Source organism: Rousettus aegyptiacus, unplaced genomic scaffold (genome assembly GCF_014176215.1).
Source record: "Rousettus aegyptiacus isolate mRouAeg1 unplaced genomic scaffold, mRouAeg1.p scaffold_m13_p_2, whole genome shotgun sequence".
NCBI lineage: Eukaryota > Metazoa > Chordata > Mammalia > Chiroptera > Pteropodidae > Rousettus > Rousettus aegyptiacus.
In genome coordinates this window covers 163,331,648-163,354,806 of record NW_023416295.1, presented here as the reverse complement: position 1 = coordinate 163,354,806, position 23,159 = coordinate 163,331,648, and the positions used below count along the sequence as shown (strand labels likewise).

At 45.4% G+C, this 23,159-nt stretch overlaps 1 protein-coding gene across 1 annotated transcript in view; it reads right to left on the bottom strand.

Moving 5' to 3' along the window:
• The window catches only part of STAB2 (stabilin 2), a 129,707-nt gene that overhangs the window by 61,605 nt on the left and 44,943 nt on the right, over positions 1–23,159 (bottom strand). The window contains exons 18-30 of the mRNA XM_036237372.1: positions 21,975–22,127; positions 19,104–19,166; positions 16,274–16,360; positions 15,371–15,457; positions 14,126–14,237; positions 11,515–11,695; positions 9,685–9,778; positions 8,315–8,473; positions 5,853–5,948; positions 5,173–5,268; positions 2,576–2,623; positions 738–874; positions 181–292 (exon numbers count right to left, since the gene is read on the bottom strand). Of these exons, the coding sequence (XP_036093265.1) occupies positions 181–292; positions 738–874; positions 2,576–2,623; positions 5,173–5,268; positions 5,853–5,948; positions 8,315–8,473; positions 9,685–9,778; positions 11,515–11,695; positions 14,126–14,237; positions 15,371–15,457; positions 16,274–16,360; positions 19,104–19,166; positions 21,975–22,127 (1,425 nt within the window). The remainder of the gene's footprint in view (positions 1–180; positions 293–737; positions 875–2,575; positions 2,624–5,172; positions 5,269–5,852; positions 5,949–8,314; positions 8,474–9,684; positions 9,779–11,514; positions 11,696–14,125; positions 14,238–15,370; positions 15,458–16,273; positions 16,361–19,103; positions 19,167–21,974; positions 22,128–23,159) is intronic.

Sequence of the window (23,159 nt, the reverse complement as noted above, 5' to 3'; positions counted from 1 at the left end):
GTGTCTGATACGAAGAGGAAATTTGGACTCAGACAGCTACACGGGAGAACAGCGTGTGAACGCGAGGACGGTTTATTTTTGCTCATGTTTCGAAGTTTCCATTACACGAAAATTTAAAAGTACAGTATGAATGTAAGTGACACGTGCCCACGAAACAAACAAATTACGGTGCGCTCTCACCCCATCTTTTTTTGCCAGGCGAAGAAAGTTGCCCTGCAAAGATGTTGGCAGCATATAAGATGCCAGAGTCCGCAGGTCTGCCACTCCGTAGGTGCCCCGCAGTGTGTGGTACCTAAAACAACGGTTCACGAGGAACGCAATAAAATACCGATGCATGAGGCAGTATCATCGAGTAGTTAAAAAAAAAAAAAATTCAGGTTCTAGAGCCAGCCTGACGGATTTAAAACCTCCCCTGCAATGATCAGCGATGGCACCCTGGGCTAGTTGCTTAATTTACCCTGTGCTTCCGTTTCCGCATCCATAAAATGGGAATAAATAAAATGCTTCTCTCATAGAGTCATTGCAAGGGTTAACTGAGCTCTATGTAAAGCGGTTAGCACAGAGCCAGAGTCGGCTGTCAATAACGTTGATGATTGCTGTCCTTGGGGAGGGGGAGGGCAGTCTTAGAAGACATTCCTGTTCCACAGATCTGAAGGACCATGCGGCTTCCCTCCATTGCGCTGCGTTCACTCTGATGCCAGTAAGAGATCATGAAGGATAAAAGGCATAACACCTACTTTATCAGGGCGGGAATATTGCTCTTGGACAACCAAAATGCTTTCTCGTCTTGGTCCATGTCCTCAATAGCTTGTCGAGAAGGCACCAGGACCGTGAGGTTTGAGGCGGCTGACAGTATGGGTTGCAGAGAAGCATTCTGGCTTGCAGAAGGAAAAGGAAGTGAGGCCCGACTCATGTTAGGGGACAGACAGGGCTGACGTAATGCTTGGCAGAGACGACAATTTACCTTTGATGTAATTTCAGGGACACCGGGAAGGAAGGTTCTGGAAACCCCTTTCTCAAACCCACCCCACTCCCTGGCTGATGCTTCATATTTCCTTCTGAGACTCCTTCCTTTTATTCAATTGTGTGAGCGTTGTCAAAAGGCAAATTCTCCTGATCAAGTCACACTTGGAGTCATTATCAGTCATTTACCCTTTAGTCAAAACAAAGATTCGGAGCATGGTCTTGTGCATGTGTGCACATATGCAGAGAACCTTGAGACTCCTGGAAACCTTTGGGATAAGGATGATGGGAAAATCACGGGAACACTTTCTGCAGAGAGACTGGAGGCCTGAAATCACACTCGACTCCTCTTCATTCTCACCTGGAGCTAGTTGTGGGTAAAAGCAGGGGTGTGTTTATGTTTAGCAACTGGTTCTCCAGGATAAACACACGAAAAGCCCTGGTTTATACGGCTCACTGATTGCTAGGGGGTAAACATTCCCACATGGCCGAATTCGAGCTTTCAACATGACAGCACTGGAAGCGGAGTTGGGAAAGGTGTGTTTTCCTGAGCTTGGCTGAACTGGGCGCAGTACATCACCGGGCAAGCTCATGCATGTGGGGTTCATCTATATGGAAATCAACATGCACAATGGAACCCTCGATCCCAGTTCTTCCATGTGATGGGGTCGGAGAGGCCCCACACAGAAGCAACAGGAAGCTGTCCCAGTGTGGGTACTGGCCAGGCACTACCTACCTGGCTCATGTCTATTTAAAGGAAATAAACCACTTGTGTGATAGCTGGCTGGGGCAGCCACCTTGGTCTACTTAGGCAAAGATGACAGAGATTCAGACAACTGGGAAGGGTGGGGACTGGATTCGTTGTTACAGAACTTTCCAGGAAGAAGAAAAAGCTCCTCGGGGCACGTTGGGCCCAGAGTTAAGCACACATGGAAGTTTCCCAGATTGCAACTATAAATCCCAACTCTAACTTGGTGAATTACAATGATGAATTATGCTCACTTAAAAAAAAAAAACCTTAATGAAACCATACATATATATTGGAATTCATTGAAAAGTTGACTAACCAGCTTATCCTAGACCTGAAGTTCTTAGCCCTGGTTGCATGTTAAGTACCTGGAAAGCTTTTAAAATACAGTGATGTCCAGGAAAAACCTCCGACCAATCAAATCGTACTGTCTGGGGTGAGAACCTAGGCATGGCTATTTAAAAAGCATGCTCTAGGGCAGCGGTCCCCAGCCTCTTTGGCACCAGGGACCAGGGCTCCTATGAGAACCTAATGCCTGATGATCCAATGTGAGGCTGAGGCGGTGATGTTAGTGCTGGGAGCAGCTGCAAACACAGAGGAAGCTTTGCTGGCTCGCCTGCTGCTCACCTCCTACTGTGCAGCTCAGTTCCCAAAAGGCCATGGACAGGTACCTGTTCGTGGGCCCGGGGGTTGGGGACCCCCACTGTAGATGATTCTCAAGTTTAGTCAGTGTTGAGAACCGCCGCTCTAGACAACTGCCCTCCCTCCTTCTCAACAGCTGTATTTTCAGTTTTCTATTATCTGCGTTCCAAATTTCTAAAATTAGATACATTCCCAATCCTAAATTCCAACAAAGGTACTCACATTTATCCACTGGTTAAATATAGCTGCCGCGGAGAGAAGCGACAATTCCTTATTCACATCGCGCGAGGGAGGGAGGGAGAGAAGAGAGAGAACACGAGAGAAGGAACAATGAGAAGCGTGATCACAGCGCGTTTCTGGGCAGCCCGACTTCGCCTTCCGGGGCTGGGCCCGTTTGCTTTGCCAGCCGCCTTGATGCGGGTATGAACGGAGCCTTCACCAGGCCTCACTGCCAGAGCCATTCGATTCTTTCATGCTTAGTGGCCTGATTATCCTCTCTAAATTTGAGTTAAAAAGGTGATTCCAGAAACTGCAAATGGAACAACAACCTGAAGTTCTTCCAAATAAGAAGTTAGGTTTGTAAGAACACGGCCATCTAACGCTAAGGAGGGTCACAGAGGTCACGGTGTAAATAGCCCCCTTCCAGAGACAGTACTGAGTCGTGGCTTGGAACATGGGGCCAAACCACATGGGTCTGCATTCTGGTTTGGCCATTTCCTAGTTCCTTTGGCAAGTGACTTCACCTCTCTGAGCCTCATTTTCTCCGCCTGGAAAATGGGGATGATAAAGGCTCCAACACATAGGGTCGGTGCGCAAATGGGAGGAGTTAATGTTTTTAAAGTGCTTAGAATAAAGGCCGGCGTGCAGGACACGCTCGGTAAGTTTTAGGTGCTCTTATTTTTAATTCATCCACCGTGGCATTTATCAATGAACATGATATTTTGAACCACCACAACTGGCACCAGGTTGGAGTGCAGGGAGGATATAAGATTCGAAAGGGGAAACATGGCCTTTTGCTCTTATACGATTTACAGTTGTTTTGAGGAAGTTAAGACTTAAAAAGATAAACAATAGTGTCAGTATATCAGTGACATTTGAAGGTGTGACTGGGTCAAAAAAAGCTCTGGACGCTGAGTTAAAAAAGACCGGACAGTTTTCCCGAGTCTGCCATTTACTAGCTGTGTGATCTTAGGCAAGTCACTTAACCCCTCTGAGAATCAAGTGTCTGACATGAACGGTGAATAAGATGATGCCTTGCTCCTGGGATTATAAATACATTATATGCATTAATGTATGTGAAAGCATTTTTAAACTATTAAACACTCTGAAAATGGTGCTAACAATTATATGCAAATTTACATAAAGACAATCCGTCTCAGAGATGTCTCAATTCCTTTTTGAAAGTAGTCGAGGTTATTAAGTAAGTTCGTAAATACCTGTTCAAAAGTAAATTAGTCAGTAAACACGTAAGTACAAGAGCTGAGATGCTCATGTCATTCCTTAAAGGGGCTGCTTTAAGGGAGGGGAGGGCGTGAGTTGGATCTGAACTGATGGCAGAAAGGCCAGGGGCTGGGTCTGTGGGAGAGAGGAACACAGATGGAATGAATGCAGCTGGGAAAGCCACGGCTAAGCTAAAGCTAGGCTACACTACTTGCAAGTAAAGTGAGTCGAGTCTGTGTGAAGATGCCTGCAGTACGAGGCCAAGGATTTGGACTTCATCTTGTTTTCTGTGGAAGGAGAGGGACATTGTAAAAGCAGGGGTTTAGAGTTTTAGGGTTTTGAGGTTTTAGAAAACATGGTCATGGAGAGAAAATGTTGGGTCTATGCTCCATGGTCTCGGTGTCAGGTGACACCGCCTGGGCCCAACGGGCTGAGGGGAAGGAATGGTGTGCGGTGAAGGGTGTGAAGGACCCTGAATAGGCAGGTAGGCCAAGATCGGATGCCGTAGCCAGCCCAGGCAGACAAGGATGCAAGCCTGAGAGAGGCTCTTAGTCTGGGCGGGGTGCAAGTCCTGGGGTTTGTTGGCTTCGGCTGAGGGGAGGGACAGGGACCAACTGCAGCAAACTGAACAGAAAGCAACTGATGAGAAGATCTGCCAATTCACTTAATTTCTCATTTCAACAAATCTTTATACACAGTGGGAGTGAAGTAGGAAATAAGGCAAAACCTGCCCTTGGGAGATTACAGTCCAGTGGAGTGGGAGAGAAATGTATGAGCAATGACACTTCGGTGTGACGTGTACTGCGCTGGCAGAGTGCTCTACACTGGTGGTTAAATGCTTGCGCTCTGCCCTTGGACAACCATGGGCTGGATCTCTCTCTGGAGCTGGGTGGTCTTAGGCAAACGGGCTTGGCCTTTCAGTCTCCTCGTCTATAAAACGGGGTTTAAATGGGGTGCTGCTGCATGTTAAAAACTTAGTAAGATGCCGGGTACATAGAGGTATTCACACACACATACATACACATGCACACACACATGTGTAAGAACGGGGTGCTCTGGGTACCAACAGGAGGCACACGGTCCAGACAGGAGCACCCAGACCGCTCAGTTAGGTGCTGATTTGGGAATAAAAACAGGTAGAATGGCAAGAAAGGGAAGCCGGAACTGCTTGATACAAAGAAGATGCCAAATAAAAGTTAGCTCCCTTTGGCCTGTAGAAAATTCGTGACCCACAGGGCACATATACCATCTGCGAGAAGTAGCTTGGCTCCTATAAGATCTCCTGAAGCAAATAGTTTGTAGAGAACTTGAAAGGCATCCTGACTAAGAACATTAACAGAAAAAGAGTTTTGTTCTGGAGTTCATCTTGGATGACTTACCACTGCCGCGTTGCCGTAGCACAGAAAGCCGTCTCCTTCATAGCCCTCTTGACAGACACAGCTCCAGATGCCAGAAGCAGTAAACTGACAGCTTGCCTGAGAAAATGAAGATGAAAAAAACGGTCTGATTTCCTAACTAAAGAGTTAGATATGAGTTACGTCCGTGAGACATCAGGCTCCATCCAAGGCGAGAACTGCAAATTTGGGGCTGGAAGATGGTGAAAGTCACCCTTCAGTGTCGCAATGTTGAGTTCCCATCTGCGTGTTTGGTGCAGCTAGAACTTAATCACAATTACATTCTATCTTTTCATCCCTGTCAGATTTAGCAAGTAAAAGTATAGGAAACACAGCTAATTTGAATTTAAGATAAACAAATACATTTTAGTATAAGCATGTCTTATGTAATACTTTGGGGCATACTTGTACTAGAAAAGGATTCATTGTGCATCTGAAATTCAAATTTAACTGGGTGTCCTGTATTTTATCTGGCCATCATATGTTGGTTCTTCCAAGCTATGGATTGGACTGAAAGTTGCAATAACTACTCATATTCTACTCAGGGACTCCCTTTGAAAGTAAGAGAGATTTTGTTCATTACTAGGCTCAGATAAGAAATAACCTAACTTCCTCTCTCAAGCATTTTATTTTTTAGTAAGGATAAAAGAAATAAAGTAACTCACCAGTGGATGACATTTCTCAGTTTGTTCTAGGCATGAAGTTACTGGTTCACAGTCAATCCCATTGCCTTGAAATCCTTCCTTGCACTCGCACTCATTCTGTAATTCCAAGAACAGTGTCAAAGGGGATCGATTATTAAAAAACAACAGCCTTCCATGCCATGCCTTCACATGGCACTGAAAAATGAACTATGGAAACCATGACTGTTTGGCTCTTCTTGAGAGCAGCATTCATGTCTTTTATTTGTTAATACTTCAGATTCCAGAGCTGTTGGTCATTCATATTCTATATTAAAATCTACTGGTCTCTTGGTACTTTTATTTTGACTTGATTACCCCAGAGGGCCATATGGAGAGTCTCAGAGAACTTAGACTCTAAACAGTTTCATCACATTGGAAATATTGGCCTGTCCATGTAAGAGGGAAAGGTTAAGTAAGTTACTTGGTGGAGATCCATGCATAGGGCCAGTGCTAGTCTACAAAGTACTCTGCATAGTTTCAGATGGGCATCCCTTCTGAGCAGGGGAATTTGAGTAAGGCATCGCCTCTACACAAACAACCAGTACCTCAGAATGTGACCTTATTTGGAAATAGGATGGTTATTAAATAATTAGCTCAGTTAAGAGGAGGTAAAGTAGGTCCCCAATCCAACATGACTGATGTCTTTATAAAAAGGGGAGATTTGGAGACAGACACACACACGAGGAGAATTCCATGTGAACATGAAGACAGAGATCAGAGTGATGCATGTATAAGCCAAGGAATACTGAAAATGGCCAGCAAACCATCCAGAGTTAGGAGAAAGGCATGGAATAGATTCTTCTTCATAGACCTCAGAAGGAATCAAACCTGCTGACACCTTGATCTTGGACTTTAGCCTTTAGAATTATGAGACAATACATTTTTGTTCTTCTATGCCACCGAGTTAGTGATACTTTGTTATGGCAGCATTAGCAAACTAGTACAGATACTGAAAAATATTTTTCTTTCTCAAATGCAATCTGGCAACTCAGATGAGTTAAAAATGAATGCAACTGCCAAATGTTTGGCAAGACTTAAGAATGCAGAGAGATCTTTCACGATTAAGACCTTTCTGTCACTGCAATCCTCGTAACGGTTATCATCACCTCCTCCAGAGTAAATCAATTCTGAAGTGGTAGCTTACTCTACCTCAGTCTCCCTTAAATAAGGTTAAGTGAAAGTTATCAACAAACTGTAGAGTGCTACAGAAATACAAAGTGTGGGGTCAAGGGTTGTGACTAAAAGGGCGGGTCTGGAGTCAGACTGTCTGGGTGCAAATCTCATACTATGATTTACTTTCTGTGTGATGTGAGCAAAGTATTTAGCCTCTCTATGCTTCAATTTTCTCATTTATAAGATGGAATAAAACAGTATCTGCATGGTAACAAAAGCAAAAATAAACAAGTGGGCAAACATCCAACTAAAAAGCTTCTGCACAACAAAAGAAACCCTCCACAGACTGAAAAGGTAACCTGTTGAATGGGATGAAATATTTGCAAACTATATATATGATAAGGGATCAATATCCAAAGGGGTTAATAAAGGATTAATATAAGGAACTCATACAACTCAATATCAAAAATACAAACAATCCGATTAAAAAATGGTCAGAGGGCCTGAATAGACATTTTCCCAAAGAAGACATATGGATGGCCAACAGGTATATATAGAAAGACACTACTAAACATCATCAATCATCAAATCAAAAGCACAATAAGATAGTACCTCACACTTTTTAGAATGGCTATCATCAAAAAGACAAGAAATAACAAGTGCTGATGTAAATTGGTGCAGCCACTATGGAAGAAAGTATGGAGGTTCCTCAAAAAATTAAAAATAGAACTACCATAGTAGCCAGCAATCCCACTTCAGGGTATTTATCTTAAGTAAACAGAACGCTAACTTGAAAAGATGTCTGCACCCACATGCTCATTGCAGCATTATTTACAATGGCCGATATATGGAAACAAGCTAAGTGTCCATCGATGGATGAACAGATAAAGAAAATGTGGTACATATATATAATGGAATATTACTTAGCCATAAAAAATAATAAAACTTTACCATTTGTAACAACATGGATGGACCTTGAGGGCATTATGCTAAGTGAAATAAATTAGATATAGAAAGGAAAATATGGTATGATCTCGCTTAAAATCTAAAAAAAAAAAAAAATACCCCAAATTGAGTTCATAGATACAGAGAACAGACAGGTGGTTTCCAGAGGTGGGGGAACGAGGGTGAGTGAAATAGGTGAAGGGGGTCAAAGGAGAAAAAAAATTACCTACATTACAAGTTTGTCGTGACAATTAACCTATTCTCACTGCTACGAATGACAAAAAAGCTGCAGTAAATTCTAGACAAAGTACTTTTGTGTCTGGCAGGGGGAAAAAGCCATCGCAGGAATTCTGCTTCCTCTTTGCTCTCTACTACATCACACCTACCTGCCCAGGGCCTATGTACAGACAGGTAGCATTGTCGTGGCAGCTGCCAGCGCTGGGCAGGAGGCAATTGTTGATCTCTGCGCAATCTCTTCCATCCCCGGTCCATCCCTGTTGGCACACGCAGCTGTGGGTCCCTGTGCCAGTTTTGATGCATTCTGCCTATAGGAGGAAAAGAAGCAAAACTTCAAAACCTAGTCCACCTATGTGAGTCCAAAAGCAAAAAAGGAGTTAAGTGGAAATGATTAAAATGCACGTTTCCATTGAGATCAATGGAAAAGATGAGATGGTTTAAAGAGCAAAATTGCTTCGAGTTGGCCAGCTATTGGCGACCACCACTAACAACATTGTCATTTTATTGAGCCAGGGACTGGTTTTAATGTTTTATAGGTGTCAGCCACCATCCTGAGGAAGGTACTAGTATTATCTCTGTTTTAAAGATGAGGAAACTCAGGTTGAGAAAAGTCAAGTAACTGGCCCAAGGTCACACAGCTACAAAGAGGTACGAATCCAGGGCTACATGATGCTGAAGCCCAGGCCCCCAATCACTGTGCCAAGTCCAGCCTCTTGGGTAAACATATCAGGATGGTGAGGGACAGGTGAGAGGGAGAGAGGGGGAAGGGAAGTTGCTGAGATGGGGCTGTGTGAGTGGCCGGAGCTGGCCCAAGGGAGCCGGGGGGGCAGGGGCGAGGCATTTGCATCTGATTTCAGTCTCGGAGCCAGAGGAAGTTACTGAGGGGGTTTCATCACAGGAGAGACATGATCTGGTCCACTCCGAGCCACTCTGGCTGTGGGGGGACAATGAATGTACTGTAGATGGGCCAGAGAGGCCACAGGGAGACCAGTCATTGAACTGTGGATAAGGAATGAGGGGGCTAGGGCAGGGGGTGGTGGTGACATTCGAAAGGCAGTAGTGAAAGCAATGGCGAGTTTGGGCGACACTCCTGACAATGATAGAACTTAGGGCAAGTCACTTAACTGTCCCCAAGCCTCCATTCCCTAACCGGTAAAATGGAGATGACAAAATCTGCTTCGTGGGGCTGGCGGAAGGAGCGAATGAGATCGCATACATTAAAGCCGCTTGTAAACTATAGCGTTTGAATCAAGAGTTTATTGCTAATGATCTCAATACCTGCTTCTCAGGCTGTATTTTTAAGAGCCCACCATCTCCCTGATATGTACCTGGGGCATCCCCTGCATGTGTGGATTTAGGAAGTGGAGCCTCCCAGAAGGCACCAGGGACGGTCTTTAAAACATGAGGTTCAGGCAAAGGTGCTTCATGCAATGAAAAGCAATCAGACACTGCTGTTTGGAAGGCTTTGCCTCAGGACTTCCAAATACCTAGGCAGCTCAGACATGAAGACCACACTCACGTTGCGGCTGCAGCCCCCAGGGATTAATCCCGAGCAAGGGTCTGACTCCGAGCAGAGGCTTCCATCCCCTTCATACCCAGCTTTGCAAACACAGCTGCCAAGAAAAGGGGTGCACAAAATCAGCCCCCCAATTGTAAGCACCAACCACCCAGAAGAGGGCCAGCCCGCCAGGGGTGAGCCAGTTCATGGCTAAGCGGCTTGACAGTTTGCCCTATTTGGGGGACCCAGTGTACCAAAGTGGCACTTCCAGGGGCTGTGGTCTGACGGACACAGGTGGGAATCCAGGCCTCACCTCTCAGCAGCTGTGTGACCTGGGCCCATCCCTTAACCTCTGGGAGACTTTGTTTCCTCATCTGGAAAATAGGGCTAATCACACCGCCTCCCTCAGAAGGCCGTGGGGAGGATGCAATGAGCTAAAGCACGTGGAGCATTTAAGGTACACACCTGCACCTTATAAGGCTCTATGGCAGGCAGCTTTTCTGCTCATAACTCTAGTTATTATCTCTGGTTCATCAGAGAACAATTCTACCTTCTCTTCTATGAGACAGTTCTTAAAATATGGAAAGTGATGATCAGGTGAGACCTCCTGTTTCTCCCTTTTCTAGCCCCTCAGGTTGCGTGTGTGTGTGTGTGTGTGTGTGTGTGTCCAAACACAATATTCTCAAGTGCCTATCACCTGAGCTGACATAGTTTCCTGACCCCTTACCCTCTCACACAGTCCTCTCAAAATGTTCTACTATGATGCTTTCGCTATTACATGGGGGCTGTTGGTTCAACCAGTATTTAATGGGTGCCCTATGATAGGTACTGGGACACCTTGTGTCCCCATCAAACCCTTATGTCACTACTGCAAATTGTGTGTGTCAGAAAAATTAAAAAAATTTTTTTTTCATGTATCAAGGAACTAAATACTTTATCTGGTGCCCAAATGAAGCCGTAGGTTGACCTGTTCCAACCCTATTTGACTTATCTAAGCTTATGTAGTATATATAGTCCTTTGTGGGCGATTTAAGAGGTTTTAAGGACAATTACTTATGGGATTTGACTTATGTTCCGATGTAGATCCTAACTCCTTCGGAAGAGAGAAGACAGTCTCTGGCCCGCGCTCCTACAGTCTGGTGGGGGAGACAGACCATAAACGGGTAAGCAAATAACTACGTAATTACAAATGAAGAAGGGTGTCGTAAAAATAAGGCCTAGAATTCCAGACTTTCTTTGCATTTTCCAGGATATTGTTTGAGTGGTTACTGACTTTGAACCAGAAATGCCTGGAGAGGAAATTTTCTCTTCAAGCGTTCCAAATATGTTCGGTGGTATTAAGGAAACAAATAATGACCCAGTGATAGACCCAATGTCCTGTAAAGTACCTCCAGCAGGGGAGTAATTCATAGTGGCCTTAGGAAGTAAGGTGTTTTTAAAGGGTTGGAAAGTCGGTGGACAAAACTTCACTTCCTTCACGAGTGATGATACTTGCAGCTTCGACTGAACACCTATGATGTGGTGGCCCTGGTGCTGGGTGCTTTTACCTTTGTTTTTCCTAACATCCGCGATTGCCCTGCTACGTAGGCAACATCGCCTTTATCATACTGATGGGGAAAGTGAGTGTCAGAGAGGTTAGGTAACGTGCCCAAGGTCACACAGCTGGTAAGTTTCAAAGGAGGAAGTGCTGCAATTTGGACCCAGCTCTTCTGAGGTTTTCGCTCCACAAAAACCACACTGGCAGCTGGGGAGGACGGACAGGCCTTAGCATTTGGGGTGGGTCTGTCTGCAAGTAACACAGTGGCCTTGGGCCATTAAGCGCGGTGCCCCTCCTCCAACCCACAGACCTACCTCGCTGTCCCATTGCTGTATTCACAAGTGGCGTGGATGTGACAGAACTGCACGTAGGGCCCACAGGCCGCGGTCTGCTTGTGGCAGAATCTCCCCGTGGAGCCGTCTCTGCACGTGCCAGCCAGGCAGGCCCCGTCGCTGTCAATCCTGTTATCACATGTTCCGTAAGCGCAGGGGCATTCTGAGAGGGAACGAAGGGAGACGTTCAGGGCTCGGAGACAAGCTTAGGCTTGGGGGACATGGAGCATGGAGGGCCACCTCCCCTCACCCCTCATTCACTCCTGTCAGAGCAGAACTCGGGGCCGAGCAGAGGAAGGCTCTGGATGCTATTTCGTAGGGTCTCGAGTGATTCTCGGAGTGCCTGGGGCAGCTCTTTGGTGAGCTTGACTGTCCCCTCAAGGATGAGAAGAGCTTGGTCTCAGGGCTGCTTTCTATGCGTGTGTGTGGGCCATGGCGGGGAGGGTGCTTTGTGATGGTGTGAAAGAAGCCAAGGAACTCAATTTTTATCTTCTTTGTGGTTGGAGACTTTAGTCTGGAAATTTCTCATCTTTTTGTGAAGACATTCTGGCAAAATAGAAGTGGTTTCTCCTATTGGCGGGATCTCTGATGCGTAGCTTACATATTTGTTTTTCACTCTTCATCACAGTAAACCAATGATAACGAGTGACCAATAGTTGCCTATTGACCTTGTTCTAGGCATCAGGCCAGCTTTTAACTTATACCATCTCATGAATAGTCACTAGCCTCAGAAATAGGTATCATCCCCATCTTCCAGATGAGAAAACTGAAGCCCAGACAGGTGAAGCTTGTTGCTTAACTAGTTGCTAAGTTCCCAAGCGTGGACTTGAACTCCAGCCTTCAAAGTCCATTTTGTTTAGTGACCATGTGTCAGCACGCTAAATCAGTAAATTCACTGGCATTTCCACATGCCTGTTGTCATTTTTACCTTTAGCTGCTTACTTTGCTTTTGATTACAGGTATTTAAAAATTGCAATGTGAGCCAGCTTATCAGACTCAGGCTACTGTGCACACAGGAGTGAATGATTCTCAAAAGCAGGTGGCAAAGATTTGGAGGCTTGAATATGATCAGAAATGAAGGAATCTGTGGTTTTGCCCCAGAAAGGACTGATGGGAGAAAAATCAGTTTGGGTTCCGACATCCAGGAAAATAAAAGAGAAACACAGTGAGAGGGCTGGAAAAGCATGACTGGATTGAAAACAAAAAGGACTTTTCATAAACTTTTAAGCAAGTCAAGGATTAATTTGCAAGAAGCAAGACCTCAGAAAGTGGGGTCTCCTGCCCGAGATGGTGGGCAGCCACCAATGCGGAGTGAGAAAGATTTGAGTAAGAAGCCCAACACCATTGCCCCAGCCTTAGCAGCCTGACCCAATTGTCCTCATAAAAATGCCAACATTGGCAGGCTTTGGCATAAACCCTGGTTGTTTTTCCTCAGAAACCCTATTTGGCAACAAAGGATACTGGACTATGATCAGCAGCCCAGACTCTGCTGTGCTCTGGCTTCTTGTCCATCTTAAGAGGTAGTCGTGAAGATCAGGTAAGGCAGGGGAAAGGAAGGGTTGTGCGTTTCATAACAAGTGAGTGACTGGAATAGTAATAGTAATAAGAATGGCTTTATTTACTGATTACTTGGTAGGTGCAGGCTCTGTGCTTAAGCCCTAAGTTATGACCTGACTTAATCAACGATCTATGACGTGGGTACCAGTATTATCTCTATTTTATAGATGGGGAAATCGAGGCTCGACGAGAGATTTTTTTCTAAGGTTGTACAGTGAGGATTTAACTTCAGCTAGGTTTGAGTCCATAATCAGCTCTGATCTCTTTCTTTTATTCTATCATTTAAGTTCTAATCCTAGCTTAGAAGTATGTTATCTAAATATATTTACATATGTGAATATACACATAATATCATTTTAAAGGACACAATGCATTTTCTAAGATTATATAACTGCATTTTTTAAATGTCTACGGTGAAACTTTTGACACGTTCCACAAGCTTCCTGACCTTTTTGTCACTGAACGGAGAATAATAGCAACAGCAAAAACAATAAAGAATGAAAATAAAGGCTGGCTTATTGGTAGTGCACACTACATGCAGTCATCGTTCCAAGGCAAGTACTTTCCCTTTATAACTTCAAGTACAAGGCAGTTCGTATTATTATCTCCACTTCAGATGAGGAAACTGAGTCCTAGAAGAGGTGTAGTAACTTGTCCAAGGTCCTACATTTTGCAAAAGGAGGAGCTGATGGAAGCGGACTGTTTGCAAGGCAGAGGGTGAGTCTGTTGCTACGAAACCCATTAGCACTTGAGGTATGTGTGGAAACCTTGAGAGACTGATTTTCCAAGTGTGGTCCTTGGACCAGCAGGGAACTTGTTGGCAATGCAAATTCTCAGACGCCACCCCAGGTTTACTGTCTCAGAAACTCTGTGTGTGGGGCCCTGTAGCCTGAGAGCCCAGCGCTTGAGAAATGCCCTATAATGAGGGCATCACCAAGCAAGGGGCCCCGGATACCAGGCCTGCACCGCGGACTTGCTGTAGAGCAGCGGGGATCCTGGCTGAGGAGCAGAAGGAAGCTCTGAAAGTGCCACTTACTTTTGTCACACCGAGGTCCATATTTATTGGGATCCGAACAGAACTGACACTGGGAGCCTTGGAAACCATCCTGGCAGGTGCACGTCCCGTTGCCACCAAGGCCATCTGCGCACTGAGAGCAAAGGCAGGCCCCAGGGGCCGTTAGGACAACGCAGGATCCCACGGGAGTCCCAGACCCTTTGGTCGCATGGCCCGACTTCTCTGAACTCAGACTCGATCCTGCTTGAACTGACTCTTTGGGACTGTTTGCGGAAAGTGGAGCCATGCTGGTATTAGGTGGGAAGCTCACACAGGATTTAGAACTTTAGGGAAGTCATTCAAGGGAGCCGGGGAGAGTCACAGTGGTGAACTGGGAACCTCTCAAAAATGCTTATGGGATAGCATGGCAAGCCATTGTCCCTCAAATTAAGGGCTGACCTTTCCCCTGAGATCCTCATTTGCTCAGATGGGTGACTTTACACTGTACTGTTTCTTCTTGTACTGGTAAATATTTTTTGCTTCCCACCTCCCCAGCCATTTCAAGGTCAGACTTGTAATGATCAACATGCCCCAGAGCTGGGCTCGGGTGCCTCCCTGACCACCCGGCTACAGCAGTTCGTCCGTACCAGCTTCACCGTAGCCTCCTCGCCCATGTGGAGTCCCCACCTGTGGTCACACAGGTTCCTTTCCCCTTGAAAGAAGCATGTTCTAGATACGGATTTCTTACAAGTTCAGGTCTCTACTTTTCCTGCGTGAACCACAGCTACTTACTTTTTTTCTTTTAACCTTCATTTGTTTAGCTCTGGCCTCCAAACTAGATGAATGAAGTATTGGCCTTTGCCTTTCAAAAGGTTTTGCAGACAGGTTAAAAAAAAAAAAAAAAAAAAAAGCACTCACCGGGCAGAGCTATTGGGTTAAGTGTCATAAAATCTTAGTCTTAGAAGGAATCTCGATGATCAGTGCAGCCAACCCTGCTACCTCCCGTGGGAGGGCGTCCAGAGAGACTTGTTCAGTTGCCCGAGGTCATGCCGTGAGCAACACAAAGGCAGGGACTAGAGGACATCGCCGCACCTTCCCCTCCACCCCCCACCCTGTAAAGTTCCTTCCAATGCAGATACCTGGTTTTTCAGTAATTGATCTTTTACTCCTACTTCCTGGGAATAGTGGCGGGCATGGTATCCTTTCTTGGTTCAACGGTTTTAAATATTATTTTTTGACTCGAGAAAGGTCAACCTCAGCATTCATGGAAAAAGTAAGCCTTATCACCTGTCCATTTCCCGAGCACGGGTTCGAGAAGCCTCCTGGACACTGGTTACAGTCGGACCCATAGAAGCCTTTGCAGCACTTCGGTACCTGAGAAACAAAATGTGCATGGCCCATGGGAACCCAAGGCAGAGTGCCCAGCCCTCGAAGGAGATATATTTTAATTTCTCTTATTATCACAAATAGCATTAGCCCCAACCCCCTTTATGAGCTGGGCTTTTTCTTTGGCAGATGACAGCATGGTTTGTGCCCAGCCATCTGTTCACCACAAGTCTACTGAGGGCCGACCATGGGGGCCAGCCTGCTTCTGGCACCACGTGAACAAGACACGGGGTCTATGTTCTATCTAACCAGGAAGAGGCAGTAAATAAAGAAAAAAAAAAGAGAGAAGAAGCAGAAGTAGAAGAAGCAGAGGGAGAAGAAGAAGGGAACTTCGGTGAGTGGTCAGTGCTGGGCAAACAAAATACCATAATAAAGTGGCGGCAGGTGGGGACAGAGGTGGGAGAGACTGGGGAGGCCACTGTGGATTGGGGTGGAAGTGACAGTTAAATGGAGACTTGAAAGATGACTCAGCCCCAGGAGAATCTGGAGGAGCATTCTGAGGCTGGGAATGGCTGCTGTGCATACTCTGAGATGGGGTGAGGGTGAGAGACAGGTCAGCGACAGAGAGTGGGCCGCGGCGGGGGGTGGTAGGGGGCGCATCAAGAGTGTGGATTCTATGTTAAGCGCTACGGCTGCCACAGAGAGAATCTGTCCTTCAACTGCCTTGCAGTAAGGCCTTTACAAGGCCCACAGGAAACCTGTAGGTACACAGAACCTTGGGCCCAAGAGCACGGCCCCGCCCTGCTGGCTTCCGTGTGACCGCTGGTGGCCCGGATGAGGGCTCCGGCCGCACACCCTCCTCACCTTCACAGTGGCATTGCAGTACTGGGCACAGCCACTCTTCAGGCTCCTTGTTTTGCCAGTGTAGATGCATCTGTGTGTGAAGAATGCCTGGAAGAAACCAATGAGGAAACGCATTGCAGTCTGCTTCGAGGTCCCCTGGGCATTCTTTGGCCTCTACATACACTAGACGTTCTACTTCCATGTCACCAACGACATCAGGAAGCTGCTCCAGGCACCAGCACATGTGGGTCTTGGTCAGAGCTTGGTCACCACCTTTAGGTGCTCTGCTTCCTCGTTGGTAGAATGCAGGCCAGAGTTTGCACGGTGCAGGACACGAATATCTTTCTGCCCCTTCTCACGCGGTGGCAGACATGGCTAATTGATCAAGGAACACTTTCCTGTCCATCCTAGATATGGCTGAGCCTCCCCTAATGAATTGCCGCCCCTAAGCTCCTCTTATATAGAAATTTTGGAGTCAGTAAAGAGTCTATTTCTAACTTATAGAGAGAACCATTAAAAAAAAAAACTAGAGATAGTCTGAGTTTTTCTCTCAGGACGAGGGGGTAGGAGACAGATTTGAATGCATCGTTCCATTCTCTAACTCCCATGTCCACTTATAATTACCTAGAACTATAATTTATTGGGAACTTACTAGGGCCAGACGCATCACACAAATGAGGTTATCGATCTTCAACTCCATGTAGATATTTTTCATCCTTTTTTTACAGATGAGGAAACTGAGGCCCAGCTAGGTTAAATCACTTTTCTAAGGATCTAGGTAGCAGGTGGCAGGTTCAGAGAATGGTACCTGCCTAACCACCTACCAGCTTTAGGAGGTCACAGGCAAGTCATGTCGTCTCTGCGGGCCTCAGCTGCCTAATCTGTGAAATGGGACAATAACACTGATTTCAAGTTTTGTCTTAAGCATTAGTCCCTGGTTCTGATTTCATGTAAGAGAAATGTTGATGTTGAGCTTACCTCTTCATTAGGCTCTTGCTCAAGAAGACAGTATTGAGAATTTCACAGACTATAAAAGCCTAAAATCTGAGATATATTTGTTGAGGAAGGAATAATCAGTTCTTTTGTTGGGTCGAAGAATAATTAACCACGGTAGATCGTGGGAGCATGGGGGTGGCAGTTTGGGGGGATTTGGGGTTCCAACCCATGTGTCTCATCACTTTCTCTCCTCTCTTCTCCCTCCGTCCTTGGGGAGAGGCAAGGTGGGATCATGGTCCTGCCACAAGTTAGCAGAGTGACCTTGTGCGAGGTGTTTTATGTTTCTCTGCCTTAGTCCCACCATGACACATCGTCATGATGATAATATACCTACCTCAAAGGTTTGCTGCATGAACCATTTAGAACAACGTCTGACACACAGCAGCTGCTGTGATGCTAGCCAATGCTATGTCCTCTTCCTCCTCCCTCTCCATATTCCCTGGTTGAGAGCATGCTGAAGGACTCAGGGTTTCACTACGCAAAATAAATATCTGAACACCTGTGTCTATTTAATATTCATGTGTTCCTTTCTTAAATGCTTCACGATAGGACTGCATTAAAGAGCCTGTCGCCTTCCTTAGTGATTTGTTCTAGTGTTGAATGAAACTTCTGGTTGGGACGTTCCTTCTTAGGATGAAATTATAGGCAGAGATTTCTATCAACTTTATCTCAGGATGCTTTGCTTTTTGCATGAATACATGGCGTACAAATTAGAAATCATTATACAACTGCCTGTCTTCCTTTTTAGATCAAAGCCTCTCAAGATAAAATCAAAATCAAACAAACTGTATCTTATTCATCTTTTTGCAGCTAGAACCAGCACTATAGTCCTCAATAGACGTGTGTGGAATTCAATCAAACTTGAAAGGGTTCTAGTGCCATTTTCTTGATATTTCTTTCTAAAATAATGCTTGAGAAGAGCAAATACAGATAAAAGGTGACAGAATACGTCATTCCAAAGTATGCCACTTTGGCATGAAGATTATTTTGAGCTAAAGGTACTCAAAAAACAGTAGGTACAAAAGGGACACTTCACTCTTTCCTTTGTTTCTGAAAACAAGGGATAAAACTCCCACGTGAAAGATGTCCTCCCTGTACCAGGAGAAAAGGAATATCTTGTCACCATGGACAGGGAGCTGAAGCCAAGAAGAATCTGTACAAACAAGTCCTGTTAAAATAACTGATCTTCCTTTAGCCTGCCCATACGTTTTAGTTACTTTTCCAAAATTGCCTCTCTTTGTTCAGCATCAACCTGTTATATAAGCACAGTTTTTTGTTTTTTGTTTTTTGTTTTTTGTTTTTTTTTGCCACTTCTCTAGGTCTTCATTCTCCTATGGAGGCTCCCCTGGAGATGTAAAAGTCTGTATGCTTTTTTCCCCCATTAATCTGTTTTATGTCGACTTAATTCTGAGGCCCAGGTGGAGACTCCTGAGTACGGAGGTAAAGTTTTGCCTCTTAAATAAAATGTCAAATTTTATTTAAGAGGGAAAAGTAGAAAAGGAATAAATTTGACTGAATGGCTACTTGATTTATATACCTTGTGCTTGGGTTTTTACTCTTCACTAAGTCTGTCATTATGGTTATTATATATTATTATTATTATTATTATTACTTAACAGATATAGAAAATTAGAGTGAATAGGTTAAAGCAACTTACTTAGGGTGCACAAGCAAGGATTTAAACGCGGATCTGTGGGTTCTCTTTTTTACCATCCCCCACACAGAAAGCTAAGAGCCAATCTTATATTACCCCAGTTGGAGTTAATATCTTTTAAGAGAAAGATAGAAAGGATGAGAAACCACACCAGTAAAGTTGCTTGGGTGATGTGTGGTTTCATGAAGCTGTCACACTCACTGTGGGCTCAGAGTTAGCAGGACATTTGCTCCAACGCACCAGAGAACAGCTTACACAAGTGCCCTGGAAGAGAAGATGGCAGATCAGTATAGGTGCCCTTGTAGGAGGGAGCAGGGGACTGCTCTGTCTGGCCTCACACTTCCTCCCTGAGAAGGGGGTTCCACTAGAACAACACTCCTGGTCTCCCTCCCACTCTCTACTGACTCCTCTCCACCTGCTCAGCCCCCTTATCTCCTTCTTTTAGGGTCAGACTGTCCACAAGTGTGATCAACTCTCTGCTGCACAGAGAGGCACTTGACCTTGAAGGGACACAGTAGTTGTCCACCTGTACCAAGGATGCAGTATTAGGATGAAGTCTTTGTTTTCCAGTGAGCTTAGCAGTAATGAGGCTAAATACTGAATCTCTGCCTTTCAGTCTCCTGGACTTCCTTCTCCATTGGTTCTGAATTCAGGGGGAAGGAAAGGGGAGTGTACATCGAAATCTCTCCAGATCCATCCTCTGACCTTCTCTACTGGGTCCTGTGCTCCAGAAAGTAGACCTCGAGAGAAGGTCTCTCGGGCTTCCTTGTATGCTTCCAATTGATCTTGGCTAATGGGAGGCACCCGCAGGACATTGATGGGGAGGAGGAGAGCAAGGCCAAAGTATTTCCCCCCTGCTCTCTGCTTAGGGAACATCCCCACAGCACCTAATGATTGCCACTTCTTCTACTCTTCCCACTCTCACTCGGTTCCGGTAACTCTACTCCCTGCCGCACTCCGCTCCCCATGACTCCTTGGTTCTGGGGGCGGTAATGGTTTCCCGCCATTGCCTCTTCCCGGGTGCCTCAGCATAACTTGTTCTTTTTCTTAGCCCCGCCCATCTCTCTGTAGTAGCTTCTTCATTAAAGTCTCCCCATTTGAACCACTGGAATAAATTCTGTGTCTTGCAGGGACCCTAGACATTAACAACCAACTACAGGGTGTTCTTTATTAAACCTCTAAAATCCAAACACGCATGCCCCCAAATCCAAACATACATATCCAAAGGCAGCTATGGGTTCAGCCTGGTGAAAACTGAGACTTCCAGAAAGTGCCAGCAGTTTCTATTCTTTGCTAGCCCTAAATACTTTCCAGAGAATGCATTTGTGCTTTTAATAGACTTAATCAAAAATACTGTAAACCATATGGAGCAGATAGATTTGGCTAAACCCAGAGAAAATAGTAGAGGATTCCATTCCAAGGCAGCTACTGGGAAGCTCTATTTCTTATATAATCAAAATCCTTTTGGCTGTGGCATAAACCCACATCTTGAGTCTGTTCTTGGGGAAGACGGAGAACAAGCTTTTGAATAACTTGCAACCAGGCAACCTGCAACAAGGCAGGCACTTAGGGCTGTCCTTGTACCTCAACAGACTTTGTTCCTTGAACTTGAATGGTGGCTGCTTAGAGTGGGAAAGCTCTGAAGGAGTCTAACTGTTGACTTCTATTGACCCTTTTCTGCAGAGGCCCTATTTTCTGACTATTTTTATCTTTGGGCCAGGAGATGAGACTATTGTCATGTGTCCTGTTTTGAAATTTGTCCTGGTCAAAGCCAGGTGATGTACCTGCCAATATTTATTTCAAGGATGGAACCAAACATAAATCACTGCCAGGGACTTGCTGGGAAAGTGACCAAGTTTCTGCCTCTCTTAAAAAGTGGTGCTCAGAGTTGAACCAAATCCCCCAGATAGCATGTGACTGGCATGAAGGATTAGCACCACCACGGTGGCCTAACACGTATCAGAGACATTATATCAATTAAGAAATCCGGAATCAAAGGAATCAGCCACTAGCTAATTCCAGCTTTCAGAAAAGAAGAGGGATCAATAAAATAAAATCTATAAGACGAGGCCATTATTCCTTGTTTGCTGCCCATATTACAAGGATCTTGTGAGAACAATCATTGAAGTATTTTTGAGGTGTCCTAAAAAATACCCAGGTGTGTTGTTGCTGTAATTTTGGAGTGTGGTTTCCATGGGAACAGAAAGATCACATGTACAGAATGTTGAAATTTGGGGTGCTCTGATGGAAACCAGCTCACCCAAAAAAGTTGCTATGGAAACAGGAAAGGCCATTAAAATACACAAGCTTATAAGCAAACAGAAATTTTGGTATTTGAAAAGTACAAAAAGACAATGATAGGTTAGGCCAGATTATTCACCTGAGAAGAAATTCTGTTTTAAATCCCTCTTAAAATCCTTTGTAGTGTAGTGAGTTGAACAGTGTCCCCCACCCCAAGTTTATGGCCCCCCTAAACCTCAGAATGCGATCTTATTTGGACATTGAGTCTTCACAGATGTAATTAGTTAAGATGAGGTCACACAGGATTAAGGCGGGCTCTAAACCTAATGACTTGTGTCCTTCCAAGAAGAGACAGGGACACACAGGGACACACACGGGGAAGAAGACTGTGCAAAGAGGAAGGCAGAGATGGCAGCGAAGCAGCTACAAGCCAAGGCAGGCCAAGGGTCGCTGGGAGGCACCAGAGGCTGGAGGGGTCAAGGATGGATCCCCCTAGGACCTTCAGAGGTGAGCATAGCCTTGCTAATACCTTGATTTCAGACTTCGGGCTTCCAAAACTGAGAGAGGATACATTTCTGCTGCTGTGAGCCACCTAGTTTGTGGCAATTTGTTACGGCAGCTCTAGAAAACGAATACACCTGGGGAGCACCTATCCCTGTGGGAACTTCCCCGAAGGAACCTTAGTTCACACCTGCCTCTTCACGAAGACGGAAACCCCTCTGGGATGAGGCTCCCGTGGTAAAACTCTCTTTGTCAGCTTCCTCAGAACTGTGGAAGCAGAGAACATCGTCTGGTCTGTGGGGCCCGTATTTACCGTCCTACGTTTCTTACCAGTTTTATCTCTCTCTTTGTTTCATCACAGCGGTGGGGCAGAATCGGGACGATGGAGGGAGGAATCAGAACTCCAGTCAGGGTGTAGATTCGGCCATTCCTGGCAGTGACCTCGATTTCTTCCATCGCCACATCGTTTGCCAGAATCTGTCCCTGGAAAGAAGCAACGGCATCTTTCTTTCTGTCCTGCAGGAGCACCAGTGGTCCCCTGGCAGGTCTGAACAGTGGCGACGTCACTAAAAAGCCTTGAACTTCACTTTTCAGTGAGTGGAAGATTGTTATTTGAAGAGTTTTGCTGACAGGGAAAGATGGATCTGTAAAATAAATTCTCTACTGACACCAGGCAAGGATGTCCTTGCAGAAATGGTTCTTGCAGGTACCAGACTGGGGAAGAGGTATAATTATTCCAGCTCTACAGTATGTTTGCTATGAGACCCTGGGCAAATTCTTTTACCCCTGTGATGAGATGAGGATCCATTTATTCAGATACACTTATTGACCTTGTATCAGGCTCCGCTGAGGCTATATTAGTGAACAAACCCAGACCAGTTCCTTCTTAGGTTGTAAAGTAGGGAGCAGAAAATGAAGATTAGTGAATTTCCCCCTAAATCTGCTCTACTTGCTACGTTAATGGCAACTCCATACCTGTGGCTAATCGAGTGAAAATCTCCTTGGCTTCCTCTCTCTTCATTCTCCGTCCAATCCATCAACACATTCTGTTGGGCCCACCTTCAAAATACCTTCAGGATCCAATCACTTCTAGCCATGTTCCTGCTACTACCTGGTCTGAGTCACCATCATTCGTCTCTCCATTAATGTAATCGCCTCCTAACCAGTCTCCCAAAATGTACGTCTGATCATGTCATTTCATCTCTTTCCAAGTAAGAGCTTGCGTACTTACCCTGAGATCTGAGGCCCTGTGTAACCTGACCCCGCTTCTCCTTCTCCTTCTGACTCCCGCGAGCTCCCCTCTGACCTCTCAACCTTCCGCTCCCTCTGTTCCACCCGTAGTGACCATGCTGTTCCTCAACCAGGTCGGGCACACTGCTTGCTTTGTGCCTTTGCGCTTACTGCCCCCTCTCTGGAATGCTGTTCATCCAGATAGTCACACTGCTTGTTCACTCATTTCCTTCAGGTCCTCTGCTCAGATGTTCTCTTATTCTCCATGAAGATTTTTTTTGACCA